This window comes from Pipistrellus hanaki (assembly GCF_964339955.1).
Source record: "Pipistrellus hanaki genome assembly, chromosome: 4".
NCBI classification, from domain to species: domain Eukaryota; kingdom Metazoa; phylum Chordata; class Mammalia; order Chiroptera; family Vespertilionidae; genus Pipistrellus; species Pipistrellus hanaki.
In genome coordinates, this window is record NC_140506.1 from 49,354,255 (window position 1) to 49,377,048 (window position 22,794).

The window sequence follows — 22,794 nt, forward strand, 5'->3', positions numbered from 1 at the left end:
GTTCTTTTGTTTGCTTGCCTTGAACTTTTCTCTTATGCTTTTAGCTTTCCTCAAATGTTTGGTGATCTTTAGTCCACTGACATTCATGGATAAAGAAATAGGTTTGTTTAAGTGGCTCTCAAAAGCCCGCTCTATGGTGAGTAGGTCTGTTTCCCAAGGTGGTCTCCCTTGAAACAGGAAGCCTGATGGGAGAGTATTACTTTACTGTTATTTACTTTACTGTGGGCAGGCTTCACCTTAGGACCTTTGATGATGGTACTGCAGGGTCACATGGATTAGGGAATCCCTCTGCAGTGGCTATCTTTCTTTCCCCTCCCCTGCCCTTCATTCTTCTCTAAGTGTCTGGGGTTACATCAGGCTCTATTCTGAGGCTTCTAGACCCACTTTCAAATCATTCTCATCAGGCAATTCACTTTCATTGGTCAGAGGTCAAAATCCATTGGTGGCCATTGCTCAAGGTAGAAGGCAGGACTTCCTGACTAGCTGGGTCAGCAGTTTTTAAATTAGCCTTAAAATTACCTCTTACTACTGCCAGAACACTTTCTGAAACACATTTCAATATACCATTCTCCTGCGCAGAATCCTTGAGTGGTGCTGATTTTACATAGAATAAAACCTGTTGTCCTTTACAAAGCATGAAGATCCCTTATGGTTTGATATGGGTATCTGACCATCATCTCCCACCACCTCCCTGCCACAGACATAGGGAAACTCCCCAAATTCTGCAAGTGCTTGTGGTTTTTGTTGCTCCATGTGTTTGCATTCACCATCCTCTGTGCCAAGGATGTCATCTCTCCTTTACCTACTGGCAAAGACACCCTCAACTGCAGATCTCGGCTTATGATTGCATACCACATAAACCCTTCTTTGGCTTCCCCGTACGTGTCAGGTTTGTGGGTCTATTTATTTAAACTATATTCTCCCACAAAATATGTAAAATAACATAAAACAGATACATGGTAATAGGATAAAATAAGTGAGACGTACTAAGTTCAAAGGAAGATTAGAGGTAGAAATATTAATACTATTAAGTATTACATGACATTAAGTTCTGTCGACTCACAAAACCAAGAGATACACTGAAAAATTGACTCTGGGCTTCCTGCTTGTCTAAGGTAATAGGGAAACTTAAATGTTTATGAGTTTCACATTTCCCACAAACTATATATAAGGCATTTTGCCAGTTACTGCAAATTGAGAGAGAGCTTACTGTACTAAAAAAGCATTTATAAAGGTGACTGGTCAACTGAGATGTTCCTTCCTTTATGCTTTTATTGACCCTCAAATACAATTCTATGTAGTTACTATAATATTCCCTCAAGGTGTGAACCACATATCCTCATTACTTGGCTCGATGCTGGATGCTTCCTAGTCACTCAGTGAGTATTTGCTACACACACTTGATAACCAGATGTTTATTAGGCCAATGTTTTTGTGTGAGTAGGTGTACAACTAGAAATTATCATTTATACCCCTCATAAACATCATAAAGATTTAACCACCTGGAATCTTTATAATAATTATCAAAACAATTGTTGGAATCCTATCTAATAAGGAGAAAATATGCTAATTGACCATCATGCCCTCACAAAGATGGTGGTACCCACAGCCAATAAGGAGGGAATATGCTAATTGACTGCCACACTCTCAAAAATGGTGGTGCCCACAATCACAAGATGGTGGCACCCAGTTCTCTCAGCCCCGCCTGGGCATCAGGTGCACAGCATGGCTGGGCCTGCCTCCAGGTGAGTCTGGCCGCTCTATGCATCTGTCTCCGGAGTCCCTCAGTCCCTTCAGCCCCCCAGTTGCCCAGGGCCAGCCCAAGGTGCAAGCAACATCAGATGGCAGCTATCCAGCCACCCAGAGTCTCCCAAGGCTCAAGTAACCAGGACTGGCTGAGGCTTGTGCTGCAGGCAGTGGCAGCAGCAAAGGTGTGATTGGGGATGTCACCTTCCCCTGATTGCCAGGTTGCCTCTCGCCCCTGAGGTCTCCCAGACTGTGAGAGGAGACAGGCCAGGCTGAGGGATTTCCCGTGCAGTGCATGAATTTTCATTCACCAGGCCTCTAGTACTAAATAAACAAATTGCATGTATATCTCATGACTCCTGACCAATGCTGTCGGTATTGTTCCTCATCTCAAAAGTTGAGGAGATCAAGGAGTTAAATCAACCTCCCAAGGGTTAACAGTTATTTAGAGGTAGAATTTGAACTTAGCACAAGTGCTTGCACCCACCCAGCCTTGTAAATCTTAATCTTTGCTGTTGGTTCATGCTTTGGCATGTAGTAGATTGATTAGTACTTGATTACAAAATTCAGGAAACTGGAAACTATCTACTGGTAGAAAGGTCATGATGGAAGGACTTTACCAAAGTTCCTTTGTTCTTTACGGTATATTCCAAAAATATTTTCTGGGAAAAGGGCAGCAACTATCAGGCAAATAAAATGATGTAAAATTCAATTTCCATAAAGAATTATTAGGGGACACCCTAATGTAAAATATTTCCAGTTTAAAAAATTGAAATATATGACCAATTTATTCATATATATATATATATATATATATATATATATATATATACATATATATATATATATATATATATATATATATATATATATATATAATGGAATATGACAACTTTTTTCATTGCAACCAAGAAAACTTATAATGTTACCATTTTATTAAAGGGCTTACTCTATTTAAACCAGTGATTCCCAAAGTGGTCTATATCGACCCCCAGGGGTCTATGACAACCTGCAAGGGGTCTACGTCAGCGAAAAAAAAATTTGGGGGTCCATGAAATGAAAATGGGGGTCCACGATAGTGGATCTCAACACACACTGATAGTACCTATTTACTTACATCATATTTTCTTATAATATAAAAACATATAAATTATTTATAAAAGTACCTATGAAGTAAAAAATTTATTATATATGTTTATAAAATTGTGTAAGTTGTAGGATAAAAACCTGCACATAATAATATACCAGTATCATCTTGTTACAAGCATACGCGCAGTAAACATTCTTGCCAATTTTTGTCTCAAAGCTTTGCGAACTTGCACCGACTTGTTCAATTCGTCACTCTATAAATATGAATGTGAGAAAAATACGTTCATTCGTTTCCTGAATCTTGAATAGGAAAGTGCTGAGAAAATATTTAAAAAAATATAAACTGGTAGTTTATCATACAAATTATAGTGAATCAGTGTTATTTTGTTTGAGAATGCCGGAGAAAAGTAGGTACATTATTTTTTATTAAATTTTAACACTAAACTTCACTACAGTTAGAAATTTACAAAAAAATCAATATCAGGTAAGTAGGGGGTCTACCCAAAACCGAAAAACATGGCAAGGGGTCTACGGCACAAACAAGTTTGGGAACCTCTGATTTAAACTTTCACTGACCAACACGTGGTTGCTTCTTACCTGAAAGTTGCCAAAACAGCTTCCCCCTGGAAGGGTCACGTAACTCACAAAGGGAGGCCCAGGAGAGGGCAGCGACTCGTACACCACCACACCTTCACTGGGGGATGCAGCCCTCTGCTGCTGCTTGCTTTCCCAAAATTCCTGCAACATTGACACCACGTTCACTGAAAAAGACAAGAGAAAAAAAACAGTTATTCAGAATGGTCATACTCTGGCAAAACATGATTTTATTTGTGGGGTGCTTTTAGTTGTGAAAAAAACAAATACTATTTAACACAAACATATTTATTTCTTCATGAGTATGGGTCAAGTGGCTTGGTGTTCTAATTTTAACAACATTGCAGTATCTTAAATTATCTTTACAACTGAATATTAAATTTAAAAATCTCAGTCTTTCTTCTTCGAAAATTTGCCTCAATAAACTTTTTCCAGACCTATAATTACCCAAGGCCCCTGCTCCCATTTCGTTTAGATTCTTAAACCTGCAAAGTGAAAGCCAAATTTGAAGGTAAAGATGTATGCAATGTAATTTTAACTGGGACTCGCCTATTATAAGGTTTAAGAGGGGAAAAAGGCAGAAAGAAGAAAAGTCTTTCATGCTTCTCCCCACCCAATCTTAAGAATGAAAGGCAATTGTGTAATAAGCAGGAGGCTGGAAAAAGCCATAAGTGAAACTAATAACATGGAGACCTTGTTAAGGACCGCGTCTGTTAGATGACTTCAGAAAACATAGTAATGGCTGGAGCCATGTGTTTTAGATTAAATGACCTGTGATAGCCTGCAGAATTTCCAGATCAAATTAGGTTGGTTTGTTTATCCTGTGCTGCAAATTGAATTGTGGAAATTAACAAGGATAATAGAATTGTAGAACTTACAGGTCATGCAGGCAAAGCTCTGCCTAATGCAGGAATTCCCTGCTCAACACCACTGACAGATGCCTGTGCCTGAACACGTGCAGCGTACCTGGTACTTGGCACACCTTGAGGCAGCCTATTTCAACTGCTAATGGTTCAGACTGTGAAAGGGTCCTTTTGGGACTGAGCTGAAATCTGCTTCTCTGTAAAGTTCATTTCTGGGGCCTCCTAGAAGCTTATCCCCTTATCCACATGAGAACCTACCACATAACTTGAAGGCGGGGTAGGGCGTCTGTTGTTTTTACCTGCCTGCCATTTGAGTCATTCCTCTCTTTGTGGAAATAGCAAAGGTTTTCCTTCAACCATGTCTTCTCCAGGGCTGAGGGTGGGAGTTTGACCAAAGCCACATCATCTACCACCAATAAGTCCAGGAATTTTGTTGGAAATGCTGGAAGACTAGATTCTTCTTTTTTCTCTAGGGTTGGTAGGGTTATAGATAGGAGGAGCTAAGTGTGGTGCTGCCCAAGCAAAGGGAAATCAAGTTGACAAGAAAACCAACAGAGAAGGGCAGAACCAATAGATGGAGAAAGACTAAGTCCTGACAGCAGACTTTGAGCTCCTACACCAACACGTCTGCTTTTCCCTTAAACCATTCTGACCTGGTGTCTCTTACTTGCATATGAAAATATACTAATACAAACAACTTTTGATTTCCTCAAGTTCTAGATTAAATAATTTTTTGTTTTGCTCTGGCCAGCTTTGCTCAATGGTTATATCATTGGCCTGAGAAGGGCTGAGGGTTCAATCCCCAGCAAGGGCACCTAAGTCCATTGCAGGTTCCTCAGCCTCCGTAGGAGTGCATGCAGGAGGCAACTAATCAATATGTCTCTCCCACATCAACGTCTCTCTCTCTCTCTCTCTCTCTCTCTCTCTCTCTCTCTCTCTCTCTCTCTCTCTCTCAGGAGGCAACTAATCAATGTGTCTCTCTCACATCAACGTCTCTCTCTATATATATTTTCTCTCTCTCTCTCTCTCTCTCTCTCTCTCTCTCTCTCTCTCTCTCCCTCTCCCTCTCCCTCTCCCTCTCCCTCTCCCTCTCCCTCTCCCTCTCCCTCTCCCTCTCCCTCTCCCTCTCCCTCTCCCTCTCCCTCTCCCTCTCCCTCTCCCTCTCCCTCTCCTTCTTCTCCCTCCCTTTCACTCTAGAAATCATTGGGGGAAAATATCCTTGGGTGAGAATTTAAAAAATAATACTTTTGCTCTTTAAAGCATTTTTTGTGTAACATAGGGTCTATATGCCCTTTGACATTCTCTGGAATTTCCTGATGTACTTCAAAATGCTGGGCGTGGTTATTTTTGAGCGAGTCAAGAGAGTCACATTGACCTGGAGGCAAAAACATTGCACAAACCCTTTTAAACTGTTTCTAGAGCACTTGACTCCTTTACCTCATCCCTAGATCTCAGATCAGTTTAACAGTATGTAGTCCAGGCAAATTATGGAGACATCTAACTAAGGAATTGAAATCCCCTGTATATTTAAAAACTGCAGTGTTTAGTTTTCTTTCCAGCTTTATTTTAGTATATGAAAATATACTAATACAAACAACTTTTGATTTCCTTAAGTTCTAGATTAAATAATTTTTTGTTTTGCTCTGTTGTTTGCTCTGTTTTGCTATATTGTGCAATATTCAGCTTTTAAGAAGTGGTTTGTATAGAAACTGGGAGAATGGAAGACTATTAAAGGGAATATTTGAATTTAATTATAAAATACAAGTTGAAGTGGTCAAAGTGAGATTGATCACTACAGAGCTTTTCCATTTGTCAAAAATATTTGAAATAATATTTTCTACCAGTTAATGTAATTCAAAATAGATTTAGAACTTTTATTTTCTAAATTGTATATCTTCTGCTCACTCTTTTCCTTCCCTCCCCCCCCCGCCCCCCCCGCCCCCCCAAAAAAAAAGCAATCCACCACACACACAGGATTTTGAACTGGTTGATTTGTGTTTCTACTTGCATTTGACCTCCAGAATTCAGCAGAAATGTCTTAAAGATTGAAGCCTAAAACCAAAGCCCGGGCCCTGTTGCTCTGATAGTCAACAAAGCATATTAACCACTATTTTAAGTAAGTTCATTGTTGAATGATGTTCAGCTGAGAACTAGAGTAGGAAGTTGAAGACTCATGATTATTTAGGTGAAATGAGCACAAGAATGTTGGCACATAGAGCTATGTGCATTAAAGAGTTTGAAGGTATGTATTCAGTAAAATTTCTGCATGAATAAAAGTAGCAGATTTCACATTTTTCATTCTGCAACCTTGGAAGATTTCTTTGATGCTTTTATGTATGTCATCACCTCTGAAGAGTGCAACATATGTCCATGCACACACACAATCCATCTTCCTATTTCTATCTCCTCTGGATGACTACAAAACCATATGAATGGAGTGCAGAGGGAAGAAGTCCAGCTTGCTATTTGGAATTCCAAAGATCCTAATATCAGAGGATATTCTATTTATGAAAAACATGCTCCTCTATTTTTTTGAAGAAGCAACAACAAGGTCCATTGACAATATCAAAGAAAATATGAGCAGAAGGTCAAGTACTGCTAAAGAAAACCATCCTAGTTTGAGAATAGGCCCCACACAGTGTAGAGAACTGCAGTTGCACCTTCAATGCTCCCCAATGATCCTGCCTTCACAGAACAAACTTGGGCTAGCAAGCATGTGATCTCCAAGCCTACATCTGGAGTGGCTCATCTACACAGGTGTCCACTTCCACCTTAATCCACTAAGTCTCAAATGAATTTGTGCTGCTTCTCCTGGGCATTGTTATAGTAGTCAATCTCTTGAACTATTTTTTAGATGTTTTTTTCTTTATGCACTCCTTCTCAGCTGCCATAGGTATGCTGAAGAAACACTCAATATTGGGGTGATTTCTGGCTACTAATTATGAAAATAGCTGAGTTTGGGAATATGTTGAATCTGTGCAACATACAATACAAATGGAAGTATTAACAAAACTGGAGTTACAAGAGAATGTTTGGGAACTGTCAGTGCATATTATGGTTGATAAAGTTATGGAGGTAGGTTCTGTCATTGGAATGAAACACTCAATATTGGGGTGATTTCTGGCTACTAATGAAACACTCAATATTGGGGTAATTTCTGGCTACTAATTATTAAAATTTTCCCATTATAGTCAAGCTGCTAGAAAAATACGTTATAATCTATGTTTTCTTATTTTACATTCATTTTTAACTAACTACAATCTGGCTTTCCTCTAGGTATTTTATTCCACTGAAACTACTCTGGCAAATAGCACCCGTTCCTAATTTTCAGTCCTTATTTACTTGACTTCTAACTGTATTTGACACAACTAATCTATTTCTTGTAGACAATCTCCTGTCTCTAGGCTTTTCTAATAGTAGCCCTCTTGATCTGCTTCTCTCTATCTAATCATTTCTTCTGTCTGTCTAGTGGGTTTCTTTCCTTCTGCCCACCCCTCATGTTGATTTGCATGACAATCTTATCCTTGTTTTGTTTTCTTACTTCTCTCTGCTGTTCTCCTCCAATGACAGGACCTACCTCCATAACTTTATCAACCATAATATGCACTGACAGTTCCCAAACATTCTCTTGTAACTCCAGCTTTGTTAATAAATACTTCCATTTGTATGTTGCACAGATTCAACATATTCCCAAACTCAGCTATTTTCTTTTCCATCAACTCTTCTCTTTCTCCCGAATTACTTACAGTGTGATGTCACCTAAATCAGAAACCTGGCAGAAACCGTCATTTCCTCTCTCTGTCTCTAGCTAATAAATGCCCAAGATTTGTCAATTCCATATCCTGACATCTTCCATCGTCTTCACTTCTCAGTTTATGCTGCCGTTGCTGCATTGGCTCCTAGCTCACCAAGTATATCACAATACCCTTCTGATTCCAATCATCCTCCCACCCAACCCATCCTGTAATTGTTTCCAGGAAAATCTTTCTGAATCTCATAGCTGATCAAATCACTCACAGCTTCTTAAATCCTTCCGTGAGTCCCTCATTACCTACAGGATAAATAACTCCTTGGCAAGACATGGAAAACCTTATGTCTTGATATTCTTTCTCATTCCAAACTTCTCTCTTCAAGTCACCTTCCAGGCTTCCACACTCCCGTGCTTCTTATGTTACTGGAAAGACCCGTATTTCCATTCTCTCCTTGGAATGCCCTCTTTCCAATGTCTGCTGTCTTTTTTACTGGCACTACTCATTTATTTTTTTATTTTTTTGTTTATTTATTTATTGTTTTAAGATTCACCCCCAGCATCAACTCCTAAGAAATAAAACCAAAACCAAAAAAAGTCTCTAATTCTTTGCTACAGAAACTGCAGTCCTCTGAGAAACAGCCTGGATAACACCTGGGAACTTGTTGGAAATGCAGGATCTCTGGTCACACACAGGCCCACTGCATCAGGATCTGCTTTCTTTTCTTTAAAAAAAAAAAAAAAAAAAAAAAAAAAAAAAAAAATATATATATATATATATATATATATATATATATATATATATATATATATATAATTGATTTTTTTACGGAGAGGAAGAGAGAGAGATAGAGAGTTAGAAACATCGATGAGAGAGAATCATCCATCAGCTGCCTCTTGCACACCCCCTACTGGGGATGTGCCCGCAACCAAAGTACATGCCCTTGACCGGAATCGAACCTGGGACTTTTCAGTCCATAGGCCGACGCCCTATCCACTGAGCCAAACCCGTTTCGGCAGGATCTGCTTTCTTAACAAGATTGTCAGGCAACCTGATGCACGATGAAGTTTGAGAAGTCCTGCTGTAGAAAGAAGCCATTATTCTTACCTTCCTTACCATGTACCCATTATATGCCAGGAACATTGCATTTTTTTCATTTAATCCTTACAATGTTCCTTGCAAGTAGGTTTTTATCATCCACAACTTATAGTTACGAAGTTCAAGATGTTCAGGGTACGATCACACAGCTAGCTATTCAATTTTAGACCTAGGATTTTAAACCTATTTCTTGCCTAAGTGTATAATATATACTCTTTGTTTATCCCGAGATACTCCCTAATTATGATGGAATTTAAGTTGTTTTCATGTATAAAGAGACAGTTCTCTTCAGAGGAAGAATCGGATCATTTTTCCCCACAATGTCTGGAACATAGTAGGAGCATTAAAAAATGTTAGCTGAGTATTGGAATGTTGTCAGAGGAATGGAAAATATGCTGCATTTGTGAGGCTGTTGGTAGGGGAAGCATCAGAGGCTCTTCATAAAAATTACTTCACTTTGCTTTTCCCAGGGGCTATTTTTCTGACATTTGTTCTTACAAAGTCAAAGGAAGCAAAAGTTAGTATTTTTTCATATAAGTGCTTTGACATGTTTCCAGCACGGCATTGTCACATTGGATGAGCAGTGGACAGGTATCCTGATGACCAATCTTCAGCCAGCACTTGGCTCTGGTTTAAAGCAATGGTTTAGATACACCCACTGATTATGTGCTCAGAGGGGCCTGTGACTAGGCAAACCATTAGAGCACCGTCTTTCAAGGAAAGATGGCTAAAAGAGAGGCCAGGAGAGAAACAAGAGGAAATGACGAAAGACCGAGGAGGCTGTTGACAGAGGGGCCTTAGCTAAAGTCAAGGTCAAATCTGCGTGATGGTGCCCTCTACCGCAGGGCCAGGAAGCTATAGTCTGGAACACATCATTTTTGGTCAGGCACTATTTCTCCCAAAGCTTAGTAAAGTTCTTTTTAAAAAGTTTCTACTTTGTCTCAATGGACACTAAAGGAAAATGTCATTATTCTAAGAATCTTATATAATTAAAAGCAAATATACGAATTAGACCAAACAGCAGAATGACCATCCAGGTGGACCTTGCGGCCCAGGCTGCAAGGGCCGAGCCCTTTGCACAAATTTTGTGCATCGGGCCTCTAGTAATAGTATAAAAATCCAGTTCCTTTTTGTGAGTAAAACACCAGAGCCTTCTCTCCCAGCCATCATATGCAAGCCAGTAAGAGGGATCTCACTAAGTACCAGAGCTTTCAGAAATTTGAAGTTCCTAGCCTTAAGAACTGTGAGAAATAAATTTCTTTTGCTTAAGCTGCCCAGACTATGGCATTTTGTTACATCAGCCAGAGCTGACTAAGATAAATCTCTTTGGCAGCTTTAAATATTTTGTGTACTGACGCCAAGACAATTTGCAGTTTATAGACTATTTTGTGTGGCTATTTTCTTTTTCACTGTGTTTTGAAATTTCTTCATGACAGATCTCTCAGAGTGGTAATTAGATCCCCAAGCAAGTCTCTCATGAATGATGTTTTCATTTTCCCCTTCCTCAAGCTTTCTTTTTGATGATAAAGTTCAGCACTGAGGGATTCACAGGAGACGTTTGACCAATGAAGATATCCAGCGATGTTAACCCCTTCACCACCTACCCTTTGACTCACTCTAGCAGGAATCTTCCATCAGCTTCAGCAAAGGCTAAATCTATCAAGTGAGACTTGACTGGACGTCCTTCTGGGCAGAAGAATGAAACACCTTGTGATAGTTCAGCCTGTAGAGCAGTTTTCTGGAAATTAACTCACAGCAGACTGTGAGAGTCTAGAGGCCAGGGACTCTGGTTCATTCTTCCCTGGAGCTTCCTTGGTATCCAGCACAGGGCTACTCATGGAGAAGCAGTTCTTAAATTCACTTGGAATCTAAGAAAATTCCACATACCCGAACAGTTTGAGTGCAACTGAATGAACGTATAGAAGTGAAGTCACTATCATTTGTGGAGAGATCAGCACTTCCTTTTGGAATCGCAGGTTTCATGTATAAACCACCATGGTGCCCACACAGCATGGCTGTGGTGGTAGCAGCCATTCCGCAGCTGAAGATGGTGGAATAAGTGCAGAAGGATGAAGCCTGGTCTGAGGAGACAAGTGGTAGCTAGTTGCTTGACAGGTGGTGCTTTACCTTCATAATAAGTAGGGCTTAGAAAAACCCTGAAAGGGGGGTGATGAGTACTCTTGTCTTACAGTGCCCAAATAATATATTCACAATCTAATTAGTGAACAAAATGTTACAATGCTACAATACAGAACAGAGATTGATTTTAAAGTGATATTTAAAACTTAAAAATCGATGATTCAATAATTAAATCAACAGAATGAAAAAAGTAGATGAATTCAGGCTGGAAAAGGTCAGGAAAAATCTGCATAAAAGCGTGGGCCTACTCTGAGCCACCTCAGAGACAGGAGATGGAGACCAGGATGGAGAAGAAGAGAAACTGTGCTCCCAAAGGAGAGAGAGTGGTATTTGACAAAAAAAGAGTAAGGGAACTACTAACGCCCCAGCTGAGGAATTGTATGAGGGAGTGATGAGAAAGGGGGCCATGAGAAGGGGAGTATGATTTAATAAGAGATGGGTAAGGAGACTTAGCTCTTTTTAATGATTGAAAACCAACCCCACTATACCCAAGAGAGAGAGAGAAACAGGAGCAGAGGATGCCTTTTTTTCCCCTTGCTAACATGGCACGCTGCCTGTGGTGGTTCCATCCATGAAGAGGAAGGGCCCAGACACTTAGAGAGAACGTGTGGTTGCTCTTTTGCATCTGGGTTATCCCAAGAAGCATGTTTCTCAGGGAGGAGCTTCATCAGAAAAGGAAATCAATAACTGGCACTCGGAGGGCTTTTATCCTAAAAATACAGCGCTTGCCATTTTCACAGACTGGACTCAATGGAGATGCCAGTAGGGACACATGATGGGTGTTTTCATATGGGAATTCTGCAAATGCAGTGGGTGCAAATGCCCCATGGATTATGGAGTATGTCACAGAAGAGTTCTCAAATAAAGGCACTGGTTCAAACACGATAAAATTCATACTATGTTTTGTCTCTCCACCTTTTATCAACGGGCAAGCAATTTGTTTAGTAGTTAAAATGATGGACCCAGGAGCCAGAATGCCTGAGTTTGATTCCTGTCTCTACCAGTGTCAGGTACCCTAACTGCTCCAGGTTTGTCTGTAAATGCAGTATTTACATCACAGGGTTGCTGTAAGGCTCAAGATGGAAAATGCTCAGAATAGAGTGCTTTAATATAGTAAGCTCCAGAGTGTTAGCTATTATTTGTGGTAAGAGACGGTGAAGGAAGAAATGAAAAGGCCTGCTTATATACTTGCATGGTTAGAAACCCTATCATTAAAACTTCCTAAAAATAGGTGGTAAGTCTGAGAATTCTCTAATTGTATACATTGTGCTATTTAACTTATTTCCAAAATATGTGAAGAGTTCAGAGATCGAAAAGAGGAAGCTCTTTGATATCACTCACCAGTAAAGTCAAAACTTTATTATAGCCAGAAAATGGATGAAATGGTACATGTCTCAAAATTGGAAATATGGATGTTTATCCTAATTTTTTATTTTCTAATGAATGTTAAAGGCAATAGACCTGATCTTAGCAAAAACTGCAGAAAGTATCTAACTTTTATTTTAATTTAATGTTTAATGACTGCTTATGCGTCAAGAAAGTAGAAATATTATATAGTTCGTTGCCCAGTTCAATTACCTAATACAAGTCCTGCATGGAAGACAGTCATTTGTCTGCAAAAAGGAATCATAAAAGTGTGTTATAAATCTATCAGAAATGAAGAACCAATTTTCCTTATGCCTTGTAAGAGAAAAAATCCTAGCTGGGTAAAAATGTACCCTGCCAAAAACAATTAAAGACAAATTGAAAAGGCTACCATTAGGGATACATCATTAAGAGGCTTTCTCGATGACTAACATATTTTCAAATTGATTTTTTGCCTCTAAACAGATGGATTTATGTTCTGTAATATAACCTTCAATTAAATTAGCCTTAGCAGATGATATTTTAAAGTTAATTAGTACTTTCTATGCTTGCAATTTAATCATGTAAAACTTGTTCTTGCCAATGTGATAGTCTAGTTTTGTTGAAAAAAAAAAATAAGGACCCCCAAATCTTCTGGGTAAAGCTCAAGGTACGATGCAATTTGCCATTCGTGCAAAATGGGTTGCAAAATGGGGTACCTTTGCGTTGTGTGCTGGGTGGTGAACCACCAGCCAGCTGTCTAATCATTTATAACCTCCTCAGGCTATGCCAAGTTTTGGCCACACTAACAGAATCTTGCTGACACGGTTCGCATGTTGGGTACGATGTGTCGGAAACTTGGGCCCCTTTTTCTTTTGTGTAGACACTTTCTAAAGGTGGTCACAGCCACACAGCAGTGCTGAGGCAGCGTGGAGTCCTTGTTCCCAGCAGAGAATCTGTCTTTTGGACATGCTCCCCTCAGTGCCCAGCTCCTTCCTTCAGCTGCCAGCTGTCTCTTCTTTTGTTGGCTTTTCTTTTCTTCTCTCCTGGTCCCCATCCTCTACCCGAACACTTTTTCAAGGGAATCATGATCCTTTAGTGTTTTACAAAGTTAAGCAAATTCTCCAAAATATGCAAGAAGTATATCATTCGTTTGGCTTAATTTTCATTTTTAGAATTTAAAGCTGCTGAACTTTGGTGGGAAGAAAATTAAATTAACATTTATTTTTCTGTATCTTTGGAAGTACATGGTGATTAAAAAAAAAAAAAAGGCAGAGGGGAGAGAATATGAAGGGGCAAGAGAGAATTGCAAAGATAAATGAGAATAAACGTCATTAAGTATACCAGAATGAAACTTCAGCAGCAAGCTTGAGTTCCCACATGTGGGGTATATATGCACCATAGGTGAGATGATGTCTTCTATATCACAAAAACTATGTAAAATAGTAGCTTGATGTAATCTATTTAACCAATCAGGAAGACTGTATCTTCTTGTGTTCCACTGGGCACTGATAATGCTCTGTGTTTTAAGAGACTTTGTAGGACTGTTGATTTTAGATTACCAACCAAGGACCAAACAAACAGCAAAAAAACAAAACAAAACAAAACACAACCACATTACTTTGTTGCCCAGTTCTGTAGTTAAAATAGTCAAATCTTTGCAAACGTGGCCTTACACATATAACGTACATCCCTGGGAACAATCATTATAAAATTTAAAAAAAGCTCTTCAATACCCTGCCACAGCTATCTAATGAGGGTTTATGTTCAAGGCGCAGAGTTTGCGCCAAAAGAGGATGGTGAGGGGCCTTTGGTCACTCCCAGTTGAGGGAAGGCAGACCCTGAGGGTATGAGGATTGGCAGCCTACGTCACTGCACCAATGTGGTTGGTACATGGGATGACTCAGGCTGTTCTACCAAGGCCAACCGGAGGCAGTGCTCCGGGGAAGTCGTTGGAGGGCTGTGTTTATTTCAGAACCCCCTCTTACTCCATGCTCCCTCAGTCTCATCTGTCACATTAACCTTGCATGCAATTAGGCCGTGATTAAGGTGTCAGTGGATGAAGAGTTAGAAGGTCTCAGTACAGTTAACTTGCTCATAAAGAACAGCACCTGACAATAGGAAAAATCTAACCCCATCTGTGAGAGAGGAAATCGACCAACCAACCATCAGAACAGGCAGTTGGGCACCTGTTAGGTACTGGTCCCATGGGAGGTACCTTGGGGGTTCCATGCAAGTGCAAGCTATGACTTTGCCCTCCTGAGATTTCCAACTTAGGCGTGGACAAAACATGCCAGTGAGGCTATAGCTCACAGCGCAGAGCCACATGCGAAAAATATCAACTACACAGTACAGGCTGTGAGCGCCAAAGGAGTGGTGACTAAATGATGGGTTCCCACAGCTGCCTAACAGGATGAGATCAAAATAGGGATCAACTGATTATCATCGCACCAGGGAAAAACCCCCAAACCATAACTCAAACAGCATTCCATGGGCACCAGAGAGAGAATGGAGGGAACTACAGAGAGTGTATTACTGCCTATTTTGTCAGTATTAAACTTTCAATAGGATTCTCTTTATTTCTTTGTCTTTTAAAATAAGACGGTTTTAACTACCTTAGACTACTAAACTTACATGAGCATTTCTACATGGAGGAAAAGAAATGAGTCTTTGGGGTTAAATTTTCACTGTGAAGGGTATTAAATAAAGAAGATTCTTTTATGAAAGGCTTCTAAAGTTGTCTTACATTTCTTAAATCAATCTGTAGCACATAATCAGTAAAACCGTATCATTTAAACAGAAAATTCATAACTTAGAAACTCACCCTTGGGCAGCTGTATCCTATTATGGGCTGTAACTTAACACATGAGTTTCAGAAGTTGTTAAAGTTTGAGTTCAGGCTAACAAATCTTAACTGCTAAAAAAAAAAAAAGCCTATGTTAGGAGACAGCAGACCATGAAGAGGCACCTGATTTGATCACCAGATGAATGTCAATCACATTTCATTTTGATTTGTTAAATCTTATTTATCCATTGAGAAATAAATGTACTAGGACAGATATGGCCATTAAGTGCTCAAGAAGCCACTTGGTGTTTTTTTTTTTTTTTTCCATTTAAAAAAATTTTCCTTTGGGGCTGAGACTTTAGGTATTTAAACTCTGCCAAATGTGTATTCACTGAAAAAAAGGGAAGGGTGCTTCTCCCAGGGATATCTGACCTGAAATCTGCATTTTCAAATAAAAATAGTTATTATCTCAGCATGAATTTTTATTTTATTTTATTTTTAAATATATTTTATTGATTTTTCAAAGAGAGGAAGAGAGAGGATAGAGAGTCAGAAACATCAATGAGAGAGTCATCGAACAGCTGCCTCTTGCACACCCCCTACCGGGGATGTGCCCGCAACCGAGGCACATGCCCTTGACCGGAATCGAACCTGGGACCTTTCAGTCCGCAGGCCGATGCTCTATCCACTGAGCCAAACTGGTCTCGGCTCAGCATGAATTTTTAAAGTAACATTGGCATCAGTACTCCAGATGTCCACAGTTCAAATTATTGTCATTAAGTTGTAATTATTTTTCCAAAATGAGCTAGGGAGCAGTGAAGGTTCTTTTAACCATCTTCTTCCAGACACACTTCACAGGGTGAATTCAGTGCACAAGCACCTTCATCCCTTACTTCCTACTCCATTCTATTCTGTGAAATGCAAAAACAAACAAACAAACAAAAAAACAAAACAAAACAAACCCACAAACATGTGCCATTAAATTTATAGATTTTAGATAACTACACTCAAAAGCATAAAATGGAGAAAATACTTGACTCTTGATCTTGCTCTTTCACATTGCACACAGCCAGACTCATGATTACTAAGAGGTTTTTAATAGCTCTATAGTCTGGTCTAAATTTTCCAAAGGGGGGGGAATACTTTTTGAAGTATTCACCTATCTGATATAAATAAGACCATTTATGCCGAAAAATGTTCCCCCAAATGGAAGAGTTAATGCACCTCAAATATGTGAGATATTTCCTTCTAATTGTGCAATGTTCATTAAAGGGCCCATCTTATTTTTTTCCATTAGACACTTTGGGGAAACATGCTGGTGAAATCTTACATGTCACTTTATAAATCAATACTGGAAACAACACATTCTCATGGCTTCAGTGACAACTCAGATAGCTTTTTAACAATCTGCCAGAGAAAGTTTGTCTGATTTTGGCCTTCAGTGAATGCGGTTTCTCTCTACAGGCATGTTTAACATTTACAAATCTTGTATCTTGCCTGAATGGGTAAAATAATAATTCTTGCTGTGAAAAAGCTGTAACTGTCTCCCAACTTAGTATCAGGAAGTGTACCTCCTACAGACGTCAATATAATCTTTCCCCCACTGCAACAGAAAGCCATAAACTTCCAGAACTAATCTAGGATCACTATTAACTCCAGTGGCTCCCGACTGCCTGCACGCCAGGGTGACTCCACCTGCCTCAGCCTCGCCTCCCCCTCCCCCAGTGCATGGTTTTCGTATTGCCTGATCTGCCTTTGGACAAGCTGTTCTTGCTCCTCAAAAATGCCCTTCCCCTTTCACTCTCTGTCATACTGCTCAGATGTGCCTACTAAGTGGGTACACTCTGCACTTCCAGAAGAGTTCATTTCAATCCCTCCTGTTTTCCTAGAAGATATTACCATGACATGGTCATTTAACACCTCTGAGAGGCAATGTCTGGCAGTGACTAAAAGTGAGGAGTTGGAAGAGAGAATTTGAATTCTGGCTCTATCACTTACTAGCTGTGTGACCTTGGGCAAGTCACCTTAACCTTCATGAGCCTCAGTTCCCCCACCCATAAACAACAGTAGTATGCACTACTGTGAAGGATTCATCTTCCTGGTATAGTGTCTGTCATGAGTTCTTGGCATCCTAGCATTATCACAAATGAAGAACGGTCCCAAAGATGGCAGATAGGCATGTTGTGTTCTGGTAATTTGAAGAGTTAACACTCAGTAGGATCTGACAGTGCAGCCACTTTGAAAATCATGTGGTGATTTCCTTTGAGAAAGCATGTGAGGAACTGTCAGTGACAAATAGAACGCTCACACACACTCTGTGAAAAGACCTGGCAGGGGCTGTGTTTAGGATAGCTCACCTTTGGTTGTGACATATGACACGAAAGGAAATGAGATGTTGCAGAAAGCCACAGGTGGAAGACAACAGTGGGATATGCCCTGGTATTTCTGCAAAGATTCTGTCTGGAGGTGTGACCATTCCCAGTGCCTCTTGTCACACAACAGGGACACTCAGGTAGTGGGGAACAGTCAGAGACAGCTTAAATGGGCAATCTTCAAATTGAGAGCCCACCTTTGAAAAAGGTCTTTCCATTATTTTTCATTTGAGATGTAAAATAGGGAAAAGAGAAAAAAATGTTGTTCTATGTTAATGAATAAACTACATAAAGGGAAGAAAATGAAAAACAAGTTTCAGCAGCAGCCAGATGAACACCTTGCCTCAAACAAATGAGGGACTTAATGAATTGCAAAATGCCACTTGGAAGGCCTCCTTGGCTGAGCCATGCATTCAAATTCTATTTATTTAAATGACTGTAACTATCCCCATGGGCTCTGGTCTCAGACCAGAAACTCTGGGTGCTTTTCCTCACCAATGTGCAGAGAAAATTCAATTTACTATTGCTTGTTTTTGTTTTTTTTTTTAAATGAAATCACAAGCCAACTGAGGACAAGAAATTAATAAAGTGATCATTTATATCCCCTCTATGCTGTCTTTCTAAAGGACTAAAGAGAAAAAACTGCCTTGGCATTTATAGAAAAGAAATTTAGAAAAACACTTTTATAGTGTGTGTGTGGTTTTTATTATGCTCCTTTGTTTGACTGTGCTGGGCTTTTAAAATTCTTAGATTGGCTTTTCATGTTGCAGGAAAGTAAGGTAACGATTTTTCTTAAGCAATTGGCGGTGATGTGCTTAAGTGCTTAGCCTTTTTTTTTCTGCAAGGAAGAGCCTGGGCCAGCGTGGGGGGAGAGGAGGCAGGAGGGACCAGGAGAGGAGGCTGCTCAGAACCTGCCATTCAAGGCCGGTGCCCGCTTCCTATAGGCTGCGGGACAAACAGGAGGGTGGTGGCAGCGACTTACAGGTGTGCCAAGGAAAGTGAGTCCGTGTGCTAAACTCTGGCACGCACACGGGAGGCTGCCGAGGCATGGCAAAGGCCCAGGCGGACTTTTGATGTCCTGCCTCAGGAAGTAGTGAGCCTGTTCTTATTTATGCCAGGAGCATGGTGAGTGGCTAGATGTTTTGATGTTATAAAAACCCCTGGTGCAGAAATCTGCCACTTGGCTCCCTTTCCTTTGGTCATTTTTCAGATTAGAAACACCTGAGGGAGAGGGTGGGCAGTGATATCCACACCTTTTAAGCAATGCAGGCAGTTGCAGAGGAGCAGCCCATTCTAGGGTCAGCAGGCAATGCTATCTGATCAAATTTCCATCCTATGTTAATGAATGAAATACATACAATAGGACATTCCTTTGTCTTTCCATATAAAAGAGTTCCTGCAAAGGCCTAGATGACAGAAAGAACATAGTGTACACTTTATTTTAACCCTTCTTCTGTTTTATTCTCTATGCTAAGCTGTAAACAATTTTGGAGGTTAATTCATCTTAAGAAGTGAGCCATGATTTCAGATTAAACTTCTTAAAGTCACAACGAGCTCAATGAAAAATTTCCCCTGTATTTCTTTTTTAAAAAAATATATTTTATTGATTTTTTAAAGAGAGGAAGGGAGAGAGATAGAAAGCTAGAAATGTCGATGAGAGAGAAACATCGACCAGCTGCCTCTTGCACCCCCCCCCCCCCCCCCCCCCCCCACTGGGGATGTGCCCTCAACCAAGGTACATGCCCTTGACCGGAATTGAACCTGGGACCTTTCAGTCCACAGACCGACGCTCTACCACTGGGCCAAACCAGTTTTGGCTCCCCTGTATTTCTTTTTACTGCTTCCACTCTCCAAACCCTCAGCATAAGACCCCCTGGTCTTACACAATTTATCCCAAACTCTGGGCTGGTCAAGAACCCTTTATCCTTCACTCGTTAATTCAGTGCTATTGTATGAGACACACATTCTTTCCTTCTCTTGTCACTTAAAGAAACATACTAAATCTGAATAGACTCCAGGCTAGACTGGGGTAGGGAGTGATTTTATTAGTCCTAACATAGCTATTGACACATGTTTGAATACAATATAAGGAGAAAGAGAGAAAGAAAGAAAGATCTCTTATGTCTTAAAGGGAAAATTAGTTATAATTTAATTTCTGAGAAGAAAAATGTATAGAATAAAATGGCCTAACATTTCTTTTTCTCCATCACATATGAGAAATATAAACTAAAAGGACATCTGGAAACTAACATTATTCAGCAATCAGAAAGTTAAAATCCAAACCATTGAAGTTTTGATGGAGACAAACATAGCAAGATTTACAAAGAAAGCTGTAACCTATTGAAGAAAAAAAAAATCCATATGCATTTTACCTTTTGGGCAGTTCCATAGCAAAGTTCTATTTCAGAAGCTCTTTGTAATATGAAACCCACTGTAGATAAGATACAGGGGGAAGATAGTCTGTTTTGCAGCAGCAGGAAATCAAATTGGTTCCAGAAACAAAGTTACATGACAAATGGGTTAGTAGTACTGCCAGATTTGGAAAGCTTGATTGAATTATTTTTCATAATCATTAAAAGAAGATTTTTATTTAACTTTGCCATAGCTGTTTAGATTTTTTTTTTTTTTTTGGAAGGGAAGGGTGTTGCAGAGGTGGGAAGACATCTAATTTCATTGGCCTTGTAACTAATGTGTTATAATTTGTTATCAAAATTTAAGAGCTCAGTGGTGATTTATTAACTTTTGTTTGCAACAACAACAACAAAAATTCCAGACAAGCACAATACTTGGTTTAACATAACTAATGTATGTTATTAAAGATTAAACAGATTAGCAAGTATATGTTTTTTTTATCATATGTAAATTATTTTTAATTTTAACCTTAGTAGCAGTCTGCTTTATTTTACAAAAGCATCTGGAAAAGTTCATTAAGTCTTAGGCGAGCCTTAGATTTTAGGAGAGACTTCTAAGCCGTTAGCAAGATGTATCACTGACAAAACAGCCCGGCAACTAATACCCCGTAGGTGAAATGAAATGAAATCATTCTTCTGACTGAAGTCAGAAACAAGTTAAACATCACTAGACCACAGCGCACGACTACAGAGATTTAGAAGAAATCACATTTAAATAGGATGTGACTAGATGTTTAGGACTGTTTTCTAAAAAAGAAAAAAAAAAAAAAAAGTAAAAAAAACTTTTTCCCCTTCAGTACTTACAGTCTTTGAAGACTAGAGCTGGGTCTCTGTGAGGCAGGACTTGGGCAATGATGTGTCTCAGGGATTCCAAGGTTCTGTCCATCTTGGGTCTGCCTGTGTGAGCCTGCTGCACTGTGTCCTCATGCCTGGATTCTTGCAGCCCTGGACTGAATTTGTGCAGCTCATTGATGCACAGGATTACCAAAGAATCCCTTTTAACATCTGCCAATCAGACATTTCCCAGACTCTAAAGACCCCTCAGGGGGCCGTCCTCCCAGGCTCACTTATCTTTGTTGTGTGCTGAGCTAATTAGCTCTAAAGGCTGGCTGACAGGCAGGTTTCCATTGCTTCCTTCTGTTAAACACACCCACCTACAGGCTGGCTGGGGAAGCTCCCTGATCGTGGGAACAGCTTTCCTCTCCAACCAGATTTTGCCTGAATGGCTTGCAGCTTTCTGACTTGGGTATTTCTTTTGGTTCCCCCATCTTCAAACGTGCTGTTCTCAGGCATGTAGAGTCAAGAAGGTTATTTCTCAAGGAAGTTTCCTTAGTGACAAAGGAGATTCCAGCTCAAGGCTTCCAGCTCAGAATCAGTATCATCTAAATTCTTACTTGGTAAAGAAATACTATAAAGGTTATGAATGTAGCCAGGCAACAGATTATGCCTCTATCTGAATTCAGGAGCATCTCTTTGGAAACCTAGTTTTTAGTCCCTCTCCTCCACTCTTCCCATCCCCCAGCCCAAATGATAGTCGCTCTAGTCTGTTGGACAGTGGCAAACAAAAACTCACGGACTGACCTTCGGCTTGCCTGGGAACTTTGTTTCCCTATTTGTCCTGCAAGGCAAATCATTCCCAAGATTGACTTTAATGAATTCCGATACCATTCACTTCCTTTCACATTTCATCATAATTCCTTCTATTAGAAATTGCAGGAGAAGCAAAAAAATAAAATATCGTTCAAGAGAATATAGGTAGTTATTAAAAGATCTTAAGAAAACAGATTCTTTTTCTGTTTATACCACTCACAGCATTCATCTTTCCACAGGAGACATAAATATAAGTCATGAGCTGCCAGTGCGATAATAAGGACTTGGACCAGATGTAAAAGAAAGGATTTTAATGGCTATGACCTACCTTAGTTGTTGAAAACTTGTTGAAGACTTCTTTACTTTTATTTAAAATATTTTTCCAGAGTAGACACGAGAGGTTGCTATCCAGTGTTCTTTCCAATTTTCAGATTCCACAATTATGTTGTATTACATGATTAACTGAAACCAGTCTTTTAAAGTCTATAAAAATAAAATGTTTTCCATGTGACCAGCTTCTTCAGCTAGTTGGTAGAAGGGTGGTGGGCTTAATAAAAGAAAACCAAAGGAATGGGCTGTAATAATAATTCTTATTATAATGATTGTCAGTTAGCAAATGCTCACAGTGAGTATATGCCACACCCAGCAGACATGAGGCAGCCCCAGAGTGCACACCTATTATTATAAAAAACTTGAAAGAAGTAGCATTTCGTGTTAAGAAACGTATTAAGAGTGCCAAAGTAAACTTTTCATGGGCTGTACCAAATAGAAAATCAATAGTTTTGCCACCAGTTTATCATTTAAAGGGAAATTGGTTGGTTTGTAGACACACAGCCCCTCCTCCAAACTATTAAACACTGATTGGACACAAAGTACGAATGAATGTAAGTACTTTCAGTGTGATATTCAATTGGAAACAAAAATATTTAAGTTTCCCATTAGGGAAACATGAAAAATATGGAAATCTCAAAGGACTGAGGCTGATAATATAAAAACAAAAGTTAGAAATGATTG

General features: G+C 39.6%; 1 protein-coding gene across 1 annotated transcript in view; it reads right to left on the reverse strand.

Annotated features, from left to right (window-relative positions):
* The window catches only part of LIX1 (limb and CNS expressed 1), a 49,155-nt gene extending 27,776 nt beyond the window's left edge, over positions 1 to 21,379 (reverse strand). The window contains exons 1-2 of the mRNA XM_084880452.1: positions 20,995 to 21,379; positions 3,433 to 3,596 (exon numbers count right to left, since the gene is read on the reverse strand). Coding sequence (XP_084736578.1) covers positions 3,433 to 3,596; positions 20,995 to 21,076 — 246 coding nt within the window. The 5' untranslated portion in view covers positions 21,077 to 21,379. The remainder of the gene's footprint in view (positions 1 to 3,432; positions 3,597 to 20,994) is intronic.
* Positions 21,380 to 22,794: the final 1,415 nt, after the last annotated feature.